General features: G+C 39.2%; 1 protein-coding gene across 2 annotated transcripts; it reads left to right on the forward strand.

The window, feature by feature from the left end:
* Window positions 1-237: 237 nt before the first annotated feature.
* LOC148030568 (uncharacterized) lies at window positions 238-2,562 on the forward strand. Of its 2 annotated transcripts, none has more exons than XM_087686923.1 (4): window positions 238-709; window positions 1,194-1,487; window positions 1,569-1,757; window positions 2,290-2,562. In XM_087686923.1, exons 2-4 carry the CDS (start codon window positions 1,200-1,202, stop codon window positions 2,374-2,376), a joined length of 564 nt encoding a protein of 187 aa, XP_087543049.1. In that variant the 5' UTR covers window positions 238-709; window positions 1,194-1,199; the 3' UTR covers window positions 2,377-2,562. The 2 variants fall into 2 exon arrangements, with proteins under 2 accessions (XP_087543049.1, XP_087543050.1); XM_087686924.1 differs by lacking the exon at window positions 238-709 and adding an exon at window positions 719-832.
* Window positions 2,563-17,752: the final 15,190 nt, after the last annotated feature.

The following is a 17,752-nucleotide window of genomic DNA, read 5'->3' on the forward strand; positions in this document are numbered from 1 at the left end:
GCATTTTCAAGTCTAAGGATACTTATGTTCTTATGTTGTATTTGTGAAAGTTTTGACTATTGCACACTCAAACACTTGCTATTTGTTAGGCTAATGGAGGAGGAGGTTCTCGATAAGTTCGAGCTCCAATGCTCATTCAACTTAGACCTGCAACCTAACTTGTTGGTGCGTAGGAGCAGCATGTGGCACTTGCTCGCTCTCGCTATACTATACTTTGATAGGAGCTACCATTGGCCCCCCCTTCGCGCCGTTGAGGACAATGGTAGTTCCTTACAGATCACAAGACAATATTACCAATGGCCATGAATGATGAGCAGGTGAACGCTGAATGATTGCAATCTACACAGACGGGATTTGTGTGCAGTCAATATATAATGGGCGGCATTGGGCTTCCACTAATTTGCCCTTCACTGCATGTGGGTGGGGGTGGCAAGCCATAGACAAAAGGAGAGAGAGAGAGAGAGAGAGAGAGAGAGAGAGAGAGAGAGAGAGCAAGCAACTTGCAAGGCATCTTTTGGCTGGTTGTGGAAGAGGGTGACCTGACAAATCTTTGTTTCTTCCGCGCGTGTGCGTCTATTCAATCGAAGGACACAGACCCAGCGCGCGCGCGAGAGAGAGAGAGAGAGAGAGAGAGAGAGAGAGAGAGAGAGAGAGAGATTCTTTCAGCTCTTGCAGACGTTCGCGACAGCATCTCCCCCCTGGTCTCAAGGTAAGTCAATGGCATCCCCTTTCCCAAAGCTCAATTTGACTTGATCACCATCGCTGTACCCGATCCCTGCATCAACAGGAAAACACTCTATTTGTGAACCCATTTGCTTTGATCCCGAGCTAAGTTATGCATTTCCCTTCTCTGTGCATTCGTTGAAATACTGCCTTGTTTCTCGCCAAGTTCAAAGGCTGCGATGGATGAAATCATGCCTTTTTAAGTTATGCACTTCCAATCTCTGTGCATTCACTTGGAATATGTCTTGTCTCTCTCAAGATCAAAGGCTCTGCTGGATTAAAGTCATGTCTTTCCCCTCCCAAGATAAACAGCTGCATTAGATTAACTCAATTGTCGTCGATTTCCTCCCCCTTCCTCCCCCCCGGATACCCGATTGTCTAGTCTTTCCCCTTTTGATCACAAATGCTCGGGCATCTTTGCTGTTTGCATCTGCTGTCGTTGTTGAGTTCTATGCCTGTGCTTCTTCCAGTGAATCATGTCTTCAGACAAGGGTGGAAAGGAGGGAACCGTAGCTAAAGCGGCAGGCGTCGCAGTGGCCACCGGCATTGGATGGAGCATCATCAAAGCCCTGATAGGGAAAAAAGAACAGGTTGCCCTCTCCGAAGCTTCTTCCGATAGAGACCACAAGGAATTTGATGGCCCGCTTCCTATCAAGAAAGAGGAAGAAGATGATGCAATTCTCATAGTAGAGGAAGAGGAAATCATAATCGAAGAGCGACATCCCCCCTCTTATCTTGGAAAGGAAGCAGAGATTGACGTGAAGGTAGGGTTGAGGGCCTCGATTTACTGTGCATAAAACCCTTTCTCTGATCAATTTGATCATATGAGATTTGGTTCCTTGCAGGACAATGACAAGGCCCCAAAGCCTGAGCCACCCAAACCAGATGCACAGATGGTCGAGAAGCCATGGTTTTTGTTTGGAGGTGGCAAGAAGAATGAAAGGAAGAAGGAATGCAAACCTGAAACCCTACCAAACAAAAGCTATGATATACAGAAGGGGGATACCCTTTGGGGCATTTCACGAAAATACGGCGTAAGTTTTTATCTGACTATTTTCTGTAATCTTCTGATTTCGCACATGAATGTACACTCGAAAGTGTGATTTTCAGAGTCAATTTGCTCTCTACTGTTCCAAAGAGATTGGATTTTAAACACAGTCAATTGCACCATAACATTGGCTTGCATGACACCAAAATGAATGCAAATCTTAAAAAAGAAGTATCCAAAATAAATGGTTAGAGTAGATGAACCTGAAGCCTGGTGTCATAATTGTGAAGGGGAAATTCTGAGTAATGACCCACTGTGAAGGGGAAGACATGTGAGTATTGATCCTCTGCAAAAGCTAAGTCGTATCATGTCTCTATCTCACCACAAAGAGACTTACCATAATTTGACCATTGAAATCATTACAGGTTCTTCACAGAGACTATAAGCAGCAAAATTCCTGCAGAAATTTGTAACTCTTTCTTGCTGATTGAAAAGAGGCATGACCTGTGAAAATCACACTGCACTTAATTAACTGATTTATAGGAGTTGAGCTCTTATTATTTACTCCTGTGTTTCAGATTACACTGGAATCGTTGAAAGCTGCCAATAACTTGGCCAAGGATGAGATCTATGCAGGTGATAAGCTTGTTATACCTCCAAAGTGATGAACATCATGGAGTGTTATACTTGCAGGTTGTAAATAAAGGTAATGCGCACTTTTTGTCTGCCTACTTGGCCACTGCAGCATACCGCAGTACAGAATTTTTTAATCTTCTGCCTGGTGGGAAGATGTTTTAGCCTGTAATGCGAGTTTGTTCACATAATATATAGGCTATTCTCATTGAGTTACATGGATTTTCAGACTGATAATCTTTGGTAGATTTCTTGGCTTTCATATAGCAATGTCTTTTTAGATTGGATCTGCTACATTTGTGATAGAAGGGGTAGGAGCAAAATGGAATCCCATGTTTTAATTACTTCATTGTAGATGCTGTCTTCTACAGCTAGCAATCATAGTACTATCATAAACAACAGGACTGAGCACAAGGCTAAGGATATTGTAAGCTCAAAGAAGAGAGCAAGTTGGGAGGAAGAATGTTTGTCGTTTAATGGGAGGGAAGATCGACGGTGTTAATGATGGTCCTGAAACTAAATAGCAAGGAGTTCTCCTTTTGTATATATTGCTTCTCGTGCCAAGAGATTTGATCCTTCCCATATGTTAGAAGTGGATGCAGTGATGGAAGTGTGGAAAACTGTTGTAATAGACTGCTGAACACAAGGGACAAAGGAAAGAGAAACACTGCAAAGAAAAGAACACTGCACAAAGAACTCAAAAGCAAAGAGATGCTTGGGAAATGGGATCCATTTACCAAGATATGAGACAATACAGATCCAACGTGAGTCACTGGCTGTCAAGGCACCAGCACCGCCTCTCTCTCTCCTCAGAACCTGGAGAAGGTGAACGACAGATGATACAATGTGGAGGAGGGAGTGGCCAGAATAGACAGGTCAAATCTAAGCCATTAATGATGTCAGGTCAGCCAGCAATAAATGCTGGTTGACCAGCAATTAATGCTCCAAACATCATGAAAATGACACATGAAATGCCTAAAATATCTAAGATGTGCCCAGCCCTCTTTGGCATGCACAGACTCATGCATGAACTGACATGTCTATTAACACCACAATCTTGTTGGTTGTTGAGTTGCCAAAGATCCAACCATACAGTAATTTGTTGGTGGGAATGCATCTATACTCTTTTGCCAAAAGAGTACTATAATACATGTCTCTAATACGAGATAAGTATACTGCACAAGATAGGTGTACCAAGGTGTAGGTATAAAGATGTACATGTTTCACCATGAGTTGCAAGGTGCATTATGACACGTATTATCTGCAAACAACAAAGGTTCATTATAATTGCATGAGGAGATCTCTATGAGATTGGTCCATCCAATGAAAGGCTACAAGTAGACAAGCCAATTATAAGACCCAAAGATGAAGGGACATACCCTTAGATTCATGAAGTCCACTTTGTCAATAAGTTTGGATTTTGCATACTAGGCCATGGCATTTTTTAGTGCAGGTGTGTTAGCTTGCCCTATGCCATAGTGAAGAGTTTGTACAATATTTTCCTTAGCGTATAAAATTAAAACATGAGATAATGACTTTTGGTGGGTTTTGTAAACAATCAGATTGAGATCTTGGGTTTGAGATTTGAGATGAATATACGATTTGTATTTTGAAGATTCATATCTTCTCTGTGTGTGTGTGCGTCGCATTCGGCTCTTCCTCTTTGCATATACCAATATGTCAATATCCTTTTGTTTTCCAAATTTGAGCTCTTATTTTCAACATGATAATAGTTTAGGAACATTGCTGGTACACATTGAACTTGAGCCATAAAAATGTTGCACTATTATTGTACTGTGTTGCACAATGGTTGGAAGTTTGCAGTAAGATTAATATGTACAACTAAATGTGGAATGAATTATCTAGGCTTGGCATACTTTGAAATCTATACATCTAGAATCTCATTTAGGCTTGAGATGGTCTCTCACGAGTGTGGGCATTTCTCCATATAGATCTTTTGTTTTGAACTATGCCACATCTTTGGACATTATAGTGGTTTCATCACCATTTTTTAAAATACCACTCTTACATTTAGGGTGTTTGTTCTTGATGGGGAAGTTTTTAAAGTATCCGTAGGCTTGGATGCTTTTCAATCACCCCTTAACCTTAACATTTTGTTGTTGGGTGGGAAATTTTGGCTCTTTCTAAAGGGACCCCATGGATTCCAAAGAGTTTGACACATTCCTAGATTGGACTTTGCCTTTTTAGAAAGGGAGTTCTTGAATGCCATTAATGGCATTAGAATTGTTGTTTTTTCTTTAAAAAAATAGGAACGAGCGACCTTTAGTTTGAAAAACTAAATTGATAGTTGTTGATCGAAATATATCAAGTCTCTTTTCTTTTTTACTAATTATATTATGTTGTGCTTAGCAAAAAGATAACCTTAAAAAATTGTGTTTTAAAGCAAACTAAATGAGTTTTAGACTGAGAAAGGAGGAGATAGAAACAATAAGGAGAAAGAAAATGCAAGTGGAGAAATGACCAAGATTATTGCTAGTGGGCTTGAGAAAGAGGCAAGTTTGCACACATAAATAGTCTCTATAAGGGACAACTTTATATCGAAGCCTTGGATTAAAGAGGCAAGTTTGTGCACGTAAATAGTCTCTTAGAGAGAGTTGGATGGAAGACTTGGATTAAAGAGTGGGTTCATGTGCCTACATGCATGTGTGCTTGCTTGCTTGCTTGTATGTTGGTGTGTGTGTGCCATTGCTATGTAGTATGAAAAAAAAGTTTTGTTGACAATAATATATAATATATAATGTGAATATCTACACAAGTATGTGGTTCTAATTCAAAGGTACCTATAACATAGTTTGAATAATGTTAGATGTGTTGTATCCAATTATTGTATATAAGGTAAAATACTAAGATATACGAGTGTTTGTTACTAGAATGAGTATGAGACTTTTAAAGGAATGCTAATACTAGTCTATTAGTTTGTAAAATAATTTTCCAAGCATGTTACTCTTTATGGATAAATTGAAATGCATTGTGTGTGATTCAAAAATTAGCTGAGGATTGGAAGTTCATGTTTTGCTTGTAAGGTCAAGATGGTACCATTGGACATCCAAAGATCATATTAGTGGGGCTTCAAACACATCAATCCTTCAAGTGGTCGTTATGTCCAAGTGTGGCTTCAAAGACGTCAATCCTTAAAGTGGTCATTATGTCCATATAGAATCGCACAAACTATGCAAAGTTAGGGGAGTGGGTAACCTAACCTTCGTTTAAAGATCTCTCTCTCTCTCTCTCTCTCTCTCTATGTGGTCATGTAAGTGTTATAGATGAGGCTATGGAAAAGCATTTTTATAAAGAAGATATTATTGTAGTAAGTTGATTAGCAACCAAAAAGTACAAAGGTATTATTAAACACACATGGAAAAATGTGAATATCATATAAAGCAAAATGTAAATAGAAGTGCCAATCCACTTGAGGTACAAGGTGCTAGCAATATTTTGAAAAATTAATCCTTTTAGGCCATGCATATAATTCATATAATAAATTTTGATCAATATTTGTAGTTATATAATTATATGTAATATTATTTTGAAAGTTGAGCTCAACTCTAGTGTAAATTTTGATATTTTCTAGGATTGGAGAGGAAGAGCATGGAGGTAGGTAAGGTTGCGGGCACTAGCTCTTCTTTCACTATTGAGACATTGGTCTAAATTGATCTAAAGTTATATGCAAATAGAACAAGGACTAGTCCAGAGCCAAAGAGAAGGGTAGGGTGTGCAATTTAACTTATGTATAAGATAAAAAAAGTGAATGGATAAGATCATTCTTGTGGTATGCAAACTTGAGAGCTCTCTTATTCTCGTTCTTGCTTCTACTTTGCCTTCTTGTGTATCATCTTGAGAGTGGAGGAGAGTGAGAGTGTGAGAGTGAGGGAATAATTGAGGGACTTGGGGAGTGAAGATCTTCTTTTACTTCATACTTTTCTCTTCTTCCCCTTCTTCTTGGGTGAGAGACAAAGAGAGTGAGAGGTTGGGATTTTCTTCTATTCTCTAGATTTTGTTTTGGAGACAAAGTACTCATGGATCATATCAGAAGCCATGGAGTAGAGAGTTGGTTCAAGGAGCACTACTTGAATTGTGGAGCTGCTTGCGAGCCTTTGGTCACCGCATCAATGAAAAGGTAAGGGGGCAAGTTCAATATGTCTTTTGTTAGTTTACACATTCTTGCTTTTATGGAGATTGGAAGAGGAGTGAAGATCTATGGAATGAGAGATGTATCGATCATATGAGAGATGGTCATAGTCGGAATGATTGAAGCTAAGAAGAGATTCATTGAGTCCCAACTTGCCTATGTTGCACTTGCAAAGGAGGGGGCTACATTTTGGTTTCACTACCAAGACCCAATGGAATTGATCGTTAAGGCATACACTCTCTCCATTGTGCAACAAAATAGGAGTACATAATCCAAAATATTTTGGTTTCATTATCAATACCCAATGGAATCAATCGTTAAGGCATACACTCTCTCCATTATGTAGCATAATAGGAGCATATAATTTGTTGAGACTTCAAGCTCAAGTTGCATGTATGCTCGACATGACATGTATGTGTCCATCTATCTCTAGCATGTGTGCATCACTGAATAAGTTAGGTTATGACTTAGATGGAGTTATTAGAGCAATTTGGTTTGAACTACTTAGATCAAGGTGTATTAGGTTACTAAGTAAGTGTGAGACTACCTGAATAATAAAGGAGAAAATGAGAGCTACTAGCTTTGTGTTATCTGATCTCTCTCTCAGTCTCTGAACATGGTATCAGAGCAAGGTTTTGCTGAGCATAGGCATGACTAGGAGCTCAATAGGGATTGCAGTTAATGGCAATCTCAAGTAAGAAGTACCAACTAGTTGAGTGTTGACTAGTTAAGCACCAACTAGAGCAAACACGTGTGCTACTAGTACTTCAAATTTGTGTTAGCGACATCAATGTGGATCAGCGTGGACAATAGCGTGGACTGCAAATATTGCGCCTGGCTTCTTGGTTGACAGTCTAGACTCAGAGATTGCACCTTTTTCTCGTGCTTGCCAACGTGGACAACATCTAAGTTGTTGTAATACTTGATTGCATCACTCGAAGGTGATACCCTTGTGTTGAGGCCTTCTAAAGAGGAACTAATGGCAGAAGATAGAGCACTTGAGTGTGCCTATTGAAGTCAGGGTCAAGCAAGGACAGATCTGTGTGTGAGGTGCCCACCATGGGTTGTCCGGACACGCTTTTAGCTGTCTATCGAGAAACAAATCTAAGCGTCGCTGCTCGGCACTCCCATGGAATGTTTCGAGTTTTGTCGCCTAGGGTTTCCCAAATCCGCCTCACAACGGAACTTTCACGGCCGAACCCACTAGGATCGACCTGGAATTTGGATTCCTAGTTGTCAAGGTCTCCTGATAGCATTCTAGTGTCGGGTTTTGGACATCCTACTTTACGCAGAGATACCAAATCCGAAGCCGATCCATACCGCACTTGGTTCAAAGAGAATGGGAAACGAGAGGGATGCACGCTCAACCTCTCTACCCATAGGGCATAGTCCCATTCCGGTCCCTAAAATAGCATGAATCGAGGTTCTATCCTAACAATTCCTAAAGGCCAAATGACGGTAAACCTCTTGTGAGAAGCCTCCTAGTTCTCTGGGACCACTCTGTCGTAGGGCGGACCCGTCGGGGTTCCACCCACCCACTTCCCTTAATAGCTTTAGTTTTCTAATTAGGTCCTACCACATTTATATGTGACATTTTAAGTCAACTTCATTAATTAAGCCTTTTAGGGAACATGATTCATTCGCATAACTTATAGCACAGACACAAAAACAGAGCAAAGCAATCTATTGACAAACAAGTTCAAACAAGTTCCTTAACTTATCTTCAAGTTAATCTTTGTCTCTCGCCCATACAAGAGAAATTATGTATCCCTTCTGTCCAACAGAAGTATCTCTTCTGCCTTGCAGAAGTAATTGGTCCAAATCACATGGCACCACGAATTCAATCCTTTATCTAGAATAGGATCTCCCAACATACCCAAACATTGGGGGCCACGGAGGTCTTCAACTCCATTCTAGATCTAGCAAGGGGTGTCTAGAGCTCTAGCTGACCCGCAAGCTGTCTAGGAGCGAAACATCATTCCCGTGGTTGGCCTTTTTATCACTCGACCTTTGGCCCATGAATCGAGCAATGCCCTCTTTGGGTTAATCCGCGGTGCGATTATGGAAGTGATCCACACATGCAAAATATCATTCCTTAATTAAATCCTTTAAGAATCAAGCACAAACAAGGCATTCAACCCTAATATCATTTTCTAGGAAAACATTCATTTATTCCCATGGAAACTTGTCATCACAGACCCTTGCCATGCATTTACCATAAATCACAAGCACTTGGAACAATCATCCAAACAACAACTAATAACCAGTTGAATGTAAAAGCATTTAGATCAACCAACAAAACCAATTGCATTCTTCCCAAACAATGCAAGAATAGTCGCGATAACATTTCCATCGCATATATGCTCTCCCCCTTGGGTTCAATGAGCGATTCTATATAAAATTTACTTAATACTTGTATGCACAATTTTTAATGTCATGATTATGCCATTCATAACCCTTGACCAATTCTTCCTTGTAATTGCTCTATCAACGAATAAGCCACATGCAACTAGGTGCAATTAACTTTCCTTGATATATGCACTTCGCAAGCTCCATCTTACGAATATGTGAGATGAAATGATTTATACTCGTGCATCATAGTATGGGCCTAATGCATCTCATACGAGAATCAAAACAAGCATTTATCAATTTGGAAATACATTACTTACGATCAGAACCGCAGTTGGATTGACATTGATGTCTTCGCCCGAAGCTTCGTTTTTGGTTGTGGGATTGCCATCCACATGCAACATTCTTCACTTGGAGGCCATCGTCTGCAAGTAGACTCAACAGATTAAGAAGGTGGAATAGATTCGAGATGGGAGAGTGTAAGAGAAGATGGTTAAGTCGAGGATTGAAATAGAGGAAATCGAGCTAACTCTCTTCCTTGTAGCCTCTCGGGGTGACTCTTCTCTCTCTCTCTCTCTCTCTCTCTCTTTCAAGCTCTCCCTCACAATCTCTTGGAGAGGTATCCTTTTCTCTACCTCTCTCTCGCAGCCTCTCGGGGTCTCCTTATGCTCTCTTGTGCCTCCCCATGCCTTATATTTATAGTGAATTAGAGGAGAGGGCTTGTGGCTGAGAAGTGGAGCTCTTTGTGAAGGGGGATCTTGGAAAGATCAGTGATCTAATGCTCAGATCATAAATTTGATGGTTTCATTGGCTCTGAAAGGGGGGTAAAACGTCAAGACACTTGATTAGAAAGCTCTTAGTTCACTCCTTCTTTTCTATGTTTGAAGTGCCGTTTTTTGTCTGTAGACTGCGATCGCGGCGGGCACGATTTTGCAAGTCACTTTTCTTTATTTTTCTTTTTATAAAATCTCCAAAACTAACTAAAACATCACTTGTTTTTTCTTTTAAATGACATTCAGTTCTAGAAATCTCCATATCTTTTTTAGGATAATATCTAAAATATCTAAAATATACTAGTTTTTTTCAAAATCTAATATTTTTGGACTATCCAAACTATACACATTAATACTAGTGATTAATATAGCTCATAAGTCTAGTTTATGTTGTAACCTACGTGAAGGGTGGTTACGGTCCTTGTCAATCCGAGAAAAATATCAAATTTACGACTCTCGATTTTTTAACATATAATTTTAATTAAATAAAAATCCTTAATTATTAACGTTAGTTAGTTTTTTACTTTAGTTAGTAACCTTACTAACTTATTAATTGACTAACTAACTTTCGAACTAGCCAACTAACTTTTAATTGCATGGAAACATTACACTATGTTTTTTGAGCTGATTGGTACCTGGTTCAAAAGTGATCTAGATCTGCAATTTATTGCTTGTTTGATTCTTGGTGAGTAATGAAAGTATAATGCTTGTTAAGCAAAGAATGCTTCAGTGGTATGCCACTTGCATTGACCAAGGTCATGTGTTACCAAATTGATTGCTTATTACACATTCTCTATTTAGTAAATTTATGTCAATAAATTAATGACTCAATTTTCTTTAAGTATCCCAGAATCGGTCCTTGGCCCTCCTGTATTCGACCATTCAGCCCACTACCACTCGGACGCCCACCACTCGGCCCAACCGATTAAATCGACCATTCGGACCAACTTGGCATTCGGACCACCTGATTCAGCCCTTGGCCCTATCGACTTAGCCCAACCCCACTCAGACAAGTTGACATTTGGCCCACTCGAATTCACCATTTGGACTAACTTTGCACTCGGCTCACTTGACCCGACCCTTGGTCGTTCGGCCCAAACCCATTTGGACGAATCACTCGACCCTCAGCCCTGTCGATTCAGCCCACTACCGTTCGGCCATTCGGCCCTCGGACAACCACATTCGGACTGTTCGAATTTGACATTTGAACTAGTTGCATTCGGCCCTTTCTCATTCGGGGCCCTCGGCCATTTGGACAGGCCGAATCAAGCATTCGGCCCTTGCAATTTGGAGCGTTGGGCCGAATTTGGATTTTTTCAAAATTTTGACATATAGACCCTGAAACCGATCCAAAGACCTTATAGAGCCAAAAGCACATCATAGATCTATCACTAGATTGAAATCTAGAGCAAGTAGTCCCAAACTTGGCTAGAATGGTCCTTCAAATCGTGCATGGTATTTAGCATAACAGCCCTGCGGGTCGGGGGGGACTGTCCCCCCGGACCCTCGTAGAGGTAGACTGGAGAGAAAACGTACACTGTGATAGGTCCTCTGAAAATTAGATCCTAGTGTAGTAATGGCTCTACACAAGCATGGATTCTCACTTGCAAAACATCAACCAAAAGCCCATACCTAAACAAAGACAACAAACAAAGACCCTAGAACCTCAATGGGCCAATCTAGCCAATAAGGGCAAAAATGCCACACCGCAAAAACACGTATGTGTTGTATTTGGACTACATCTAGTCAAGGCAGAATGAAAACATCAAGCTACAACTGTGAGGATGACTAGACATGATAGTCCTAATGATACATGCACCTTGAATGAAACTACACAGATGACCCAAGACATCAGTGGAGAATCCACATCTGGTTGTGCAATTGGGGACTCAAGGGTATGTATCAGAAGGCTTGAATTTATAAGCCAAGACCCGGAAGATGAAGACATAACACAGCCTACTTATCTTAGGGTCAAACTCACCGCAAAAAGAGAGCATAGTGTTGATGCTCTCATCGATGAAGGAGCAGATTTTAATATCTTGACCTATGAAGCATGGACCCTACTAGGCCAACCAGAGCTCACACCAACTAATGCAACTCTTAGTCCTTTTACGAGGGACACCCACAAGCACTTATAGGAAAGTGTAAAATCCTTGTAACTATTGAAACTGAAAGCTTGCATATCCTATTTCATGTTCCTCCAAATAGTGCTAATTGTGGAAAGGAAACCCTCCTAGGACGACCCTTCAAAAGACGACGAAGTGTGAGGCCGATTATGTAGCATAGAGGATACACTTGACACTATTGAGTGTGAGAATAATCATAACCTTTAGTAAGGGTAACCTCATCAAACCTTGAGGGAAAGACAAGGAACATCTTGACATACCAGGCAAGCCTAGTAACGAGAGTAAGGACTCGTTGAAAGAGTTGATACAAGTGCATCTTGAATAGAGAGAACCAGTGAGCGAGGCATGCTTGAAACAAGAAGGTCAGGAGACAAAGCCAAGGATAGGATTTGGACTTACAAATATCGTAGAAGACCACAAAAGAAGCCCAAGCCTTATAGACAAAGGCATCGATGGAGAGCGAGCACAATGCCGCGATGGATACCCAAAGCGTTGCTATGTGCTCAAGGGTATTACGCAGGTAACTGATAGATTTGGGTACCAAAACCCCCTGCTAAACCATCTCTGTTAGCTGAAGGCCAAACTGTATCAAAGGCAAAGAAGCACATGAGTAAATCTAAACGGAAATCCAAGTCTTGGGTCAACAACATTGGAGTGACTGAGCCCCTCACGATTGAAATCAAGAAATCAAACAGGACTATTCGAAAGGTAGATCCTCAGCCTAGCATGCCTAACAAGCGGATGTCAAATATAACCGTCGGGTGTGCACAAAGACCACTAGTGCCCAAGGAGCCTTTGACTTCCCAAGAGGATAATGAGTACCACAGGCACAATGTTGCTCATGATAAGGCTGCTTGCACAATCACTGCACCTAGGGGTCCTCAAGTTAGAAATGCCCAATGGCTTTGCTCAACCGGCTCCGTCCCTAACCCCCTACCCATTTTCATTTCCCACTTCATGCTTAGGGAACCTCAAGTACAGAGCTTCCAAACCTATCTCCCTAAGCCACACACCGCACCTATAATAGACACACCCCTAGATAGTGCAAATACAAATACTACAACACGCCAACTTCAGAGGCCCAATTATCCCCTCAATTCACCCTCGGCCCCCACTACTTCAACCGGTTGATTAGTTTCTTCCAAAGACAATCCCCATGCAGACAACATAACGTACATTATCCAATTGTCTAGTTGAAAGTATGCTTTTAGTCAAAGTCAGAACATGGTGTACAGCATGCAAAGTAAATATACTACCCAAAGGAAACTACAATTGGACATCTCCAATACCAACAATACCCAATGCCAAGTCATTACCCAATTTGACAGATCATATCATGCTACGATAGGAGTTAGCTAACATTGTGTATAGGTAGAAAAGGCATTAGTCAATTGTAAAACATCAAGAAAAGAAGCTGCAAGTATGTAGTTATCATTAGAATTAGTTTGCATGACATTAATCTCTTCAATCTTGACACTAGACTTACTAGGAACAATATTGCGATCATCACTCTTTTCCTGCACTTTATTCTTTCCCTTTTCTTTGCACTTATCACATCGCATATTTTATGACACTATGTTTGAATATAACCATGCTTCCCATAATAGCGACAAGTCAATGCGGAGTTATGGTCACATGATTTACTATGAGATTTTCCACATGACTGAGAATGAGACTTCTGAGAGTTTCTTCCACGATGGTCATTACCGCTCCTAATATTATTGCCTCTGATTGTCAAAGCATAAGAGGTGCAAAAAACATCTACATTCTTTTCTATTAGCATCTTCATTTAAAAGTGTACCCTCTACATCCTACAATTTTAGCCCATCAACATGCATGTTTGCACACATAGTAGTCCAAAATGTATCCCATGACTCAAGCAGTGTAGCCAACAAGAAGAAGGGAAGAAGTTTATCCTTAAATTCAAGTCCCTATGAAGACAAGTATCTAAACATAGAATGCAACTCATTTAAGTGGGTAGACATGGAGGTTTCCTCCTTCATACAAAAGTCCATGAATTTCTTCAACCAATAAATTTGAGAGGTAGAACATTGCTTATCATAGAAATTATGAATCTTGTCCCATAATTGCCAGCTGGTCTACTTGTCATAGATAACATTATAAAATACCTACTTAGAGAGTGACAAAATGATTGTAGATTTACATGGCTCATCCAATTTAGCCCAATCCTTTGCATCAAATCGTTCAAGCTTAAAACCCTCACGTCTCAATGGCTTAATTTACAATTTTTGCACTAGAAACTATTAGATTAGTGCCTTCTAATGACTATAATTTGTACCATCCAACTTCACAATGTTAAAGATAACACTGTCATTTGATCCACTAGCTGTAATGCAAGTGATGAAAGGACAATCCAAGACAAATAGGCTGTTGTAAATGATAGCAAAATAGCCCCAAAGTGACTAGTTGATTGAATATCCAAAGTAGCACAAGTAACTACCACTAGAACAAAATCGAATGAAATGAGCAATGCAAGTTCAAAACATCAAGTACATGACAATTGAGTATCCAAGATGCATGAAGTATAAACCGAGAGCATAAAACCCAATAGATTCTGCAAGCCCATAACTACATAAGCCATGAAGTAACCAAGGCATGCAACCACAACCAAGACTAATGTAATGGAGCTCAAATCTCAACTCAAAAGCATGCCATATCATATCACAAAGTATACATAATAATAGAAGTAATAGTCCATCCATTGAGTATCCCATAAAGTACCAACAATGAGCATTAGGCATAAGATTTTCATTGATAAATGTTTGCTACCTTGTTATTACATCACTAAAATGACAATGAAATGTGAGCTATTTCAAGCTCAAATCAGCCCTAAGAGCATAACCATACCATCTGCGCACCAAAATAGCATTCCAGTGCATTATGAAATTTATTGTTTGCTATCCAAACCAAAATGACTTTGTTTTGTATGAAATAGAGAACACAAACCTATCTAGAATCAACTTTATGATGGCCTAATTTTTAGTTCTTGTTGCATTCGTCATTTCCAGCTATAGAATACCTAAATTCGATACAAAAGTTATGACTAAAATATAATAGTGCTATCTAACTACCATAGCTATCAATGACTTCTATGACATGCCTTGTATCCACTAAAAATGGATAAAATGACTGCTCCTTAGCTCAATAAGCACTCAACAAAGCTCAGTTAAGCCTCGGGAAGCTCCTTAACAAGCAAAAAGTAAGCTGGAACAAGCTAGAAGAAGGAAAGACTCAATGCATACCTCAAGAGAAAGAAATAATGACCGCTGTGAAACCTTAAGTTAAATCTTTGAATCTAGGCTAAAGCAAAGGATGAAGAAGCTCCTTGAATGGTTCGCTCTGATGCTAGTTGAAAGGTAGGGCCTAAAGGAGCACACAAGTAGTAGTAAGAGTAAAGCAAGAGCTATGGCAGATGGAGCAAGAGAGCAAGAGAGCAAGAGAGGGAGACATCGTATGTGGGAACTCTAGTCACAATGTGTGACCAACCTTCCCTTCTCCAAATGTCACTCAAAGAATAAAGGATGAAGTGATAGTGATGGGTGTCTACCACCTGCCATGTATAGGTGTGTAGGTACTGTCAATGTAATGAATACACTAGTAGATAGGCATAGGAACCTTTACTCGCAATACTATTCACTTGCTTGGTAAGCAATGCTCCCTCTACATCTGCGCATTTAGAACCATCCTCAGGAGTACTAGTGCTAATAGCAATATAGAAGGTATCCCAAGACTATGGAAGAGTGACAAGAAAAACATAGACTCTATAAGATCATCAAATATGATCTTCTGCAAAGTAAGTTGGCTACAAATAGAGTAAATCTCATTCAAATGAGTGGATATATATTTCTTCCTTCATAAGAAGATTCACAAGCTTCTCGAGCTAATACAATTGTGAACTAGGACTTTGCATAAAGATCACATATTTTCTCCTATAATTGCCATGCACTACCCTCAGTCTCAATGACATTAAATTATATTTGCTTGGACAAAAACAAAACAATAGTGGACTTGCATAGTTGATCAAGTTTATCCCAAATGTTAGTATGCATATTTTTGGGCTTTATTCATTTGCATTTTAATGGTCCACTTACTTCTTTTGCACCAAAACTTGCCATATCTGGGTCTTCCAATAGTTAAAGTTATTGCCATCCAACTTATCAATGTTAAAGATGGCACTATCCCCAAAGGCATTGGAAGCACTTGCTATTATGACTGCAAAATATAGAGATAATGGGCTATTATAATCATAGTAAATCAATCCTAAAACTAAGCAAAAAATGAATGCAATAGGAAAATAACAACCCAATGTATTATGTCTATAAAGTAGAAGCAGAGTGCTTGATACAAGTGCCTACTCATCCAAATATCTAAAAACTAAAATTTGGCAATGTTTTTAATGAAACTTTAGTAAATAATGAGGTAACTATAGGTAGATGTCTAAAATAGAGTGCTCCCATTGTCAAGGAAGTCTAGATAGAAACAAGACTTACAATGCAACTAGTGGTGTCCAAGAAAGAGCATGCAACTTCAAGTATCAAATACTTTAGAGAATCCAAAATTGTCAAATACAAATGCATCCCAACCACGAGGTAACCATACACATAAGCTAACTATGCATAAGAGATCTCCAAACAATGATGAAATCTACCAAACTAAAATCAGCTCACTACTCATGAATAGTGAAGCTCAATTACATAATAAAATATGTATCCATGACTGACAATCGTCATGATAGGAGAAAGTAATGGAGAACCAAATATGAAATAGAGATCAACCCATAATGATCAATGACTACAAGGACAAGCTCTACATAAACCAATGACTACAACAAAGAATAAGCTCTGCATAAAGTAATGAGCATGAAGAGAGATCCCATGCACTCCAAAGGCCATGTCCTACAATACAAAATTGAAGATACTCCCATTGGAAGAAAACCAAAGTGTTGGAGAGTAAAGCAAGCTCAATACATGTGCTTCATAACATCTTGAAGCCCAATAATGCCAAGTAATACATCTAGGAGCATACAAATGACATAAATATCCAAGCCCTAGTGGTAAAGCACTGACAGATGCAATCTTTATTGAATATGAGTGTAAAGGAGCTTAAAATCAAAGTTCAAAGCTCAAGCAAAAGCATATCCAATATAACTGGCAATGGTAAGCATGCATATGATCCAAGAGCATTCCCGAGTAGCATAAAAGTATGTATTTCACTGATATTCAATACATAAGCTTGTTATTCACTATTCATATTAGCAAATGAACCTTCCAATGGTTTAGCAAAGCAAGCCTATACCCTGATAATTAATTGGTGTATTAAATAGAATGATATCTAAATTATTGATATATATATATGTAACCATGTCTCATGCATCCTTGCAACATGTTGCTTGAATATCTCTACCAAGGGAGCCTTAAAGGCTGATAGAGAAACATGACAATATGTTATACTAGTCTTGAATACATCGGAAATTTGCCACCCACACCCCCCCTCCCCAAGTTGTATTAGTGTAGCACATTTTATTGGTATGGTTTTGTATTTGATATGTATTCCTAAATAAGAACTAAGAAGGTTGCAAAAAACATATAATATTTATAGATCGCTAGGTAGCAAAAGTTTGTGACAATTAAGAAAAGTTTTCACTTACTTTGGTAGTATTTTCCTCTTAAAAGGTTAATATGCTAAAATTATGAATTTTAAACTTTATTACATTTAAGAAAATAATATTTGTGAACTCTCATTTGTGATGACACTTTGATAGCAGATGTTAAGTCAACTCTCACATATGACGGCACTTTTATAGCACATGTTGCACCCAAAAAACCACTACATGTTAATAGTCGCTTATGATGGCTTATTCATTGCAGATATTGAGTTTTATTGTTTATAAATCTAAATTTTAGAGAAATAACGCACTACAACAAATCAAGAAAATTTTGTTGCTAGTTTTTGAAGTTTTTTTGAAAAATTTTTAGATGTCAATATAAGT

This window comes from Lygodium microphyllum, chromosome 10 (assembly GCF_053477565.2).
Source record: "Lygodium microphyllum isolate KBCC chromosome 10, Lygodium_microphyllum_v1.1.10, whole genome shotgun sequence".
NCBI lineage: Eukaryota > Viridiplantae > Streptophyta > Polypodiopsida > Schizaeales > Lygodiaceae > Lygodium > Lygodium microphyllum.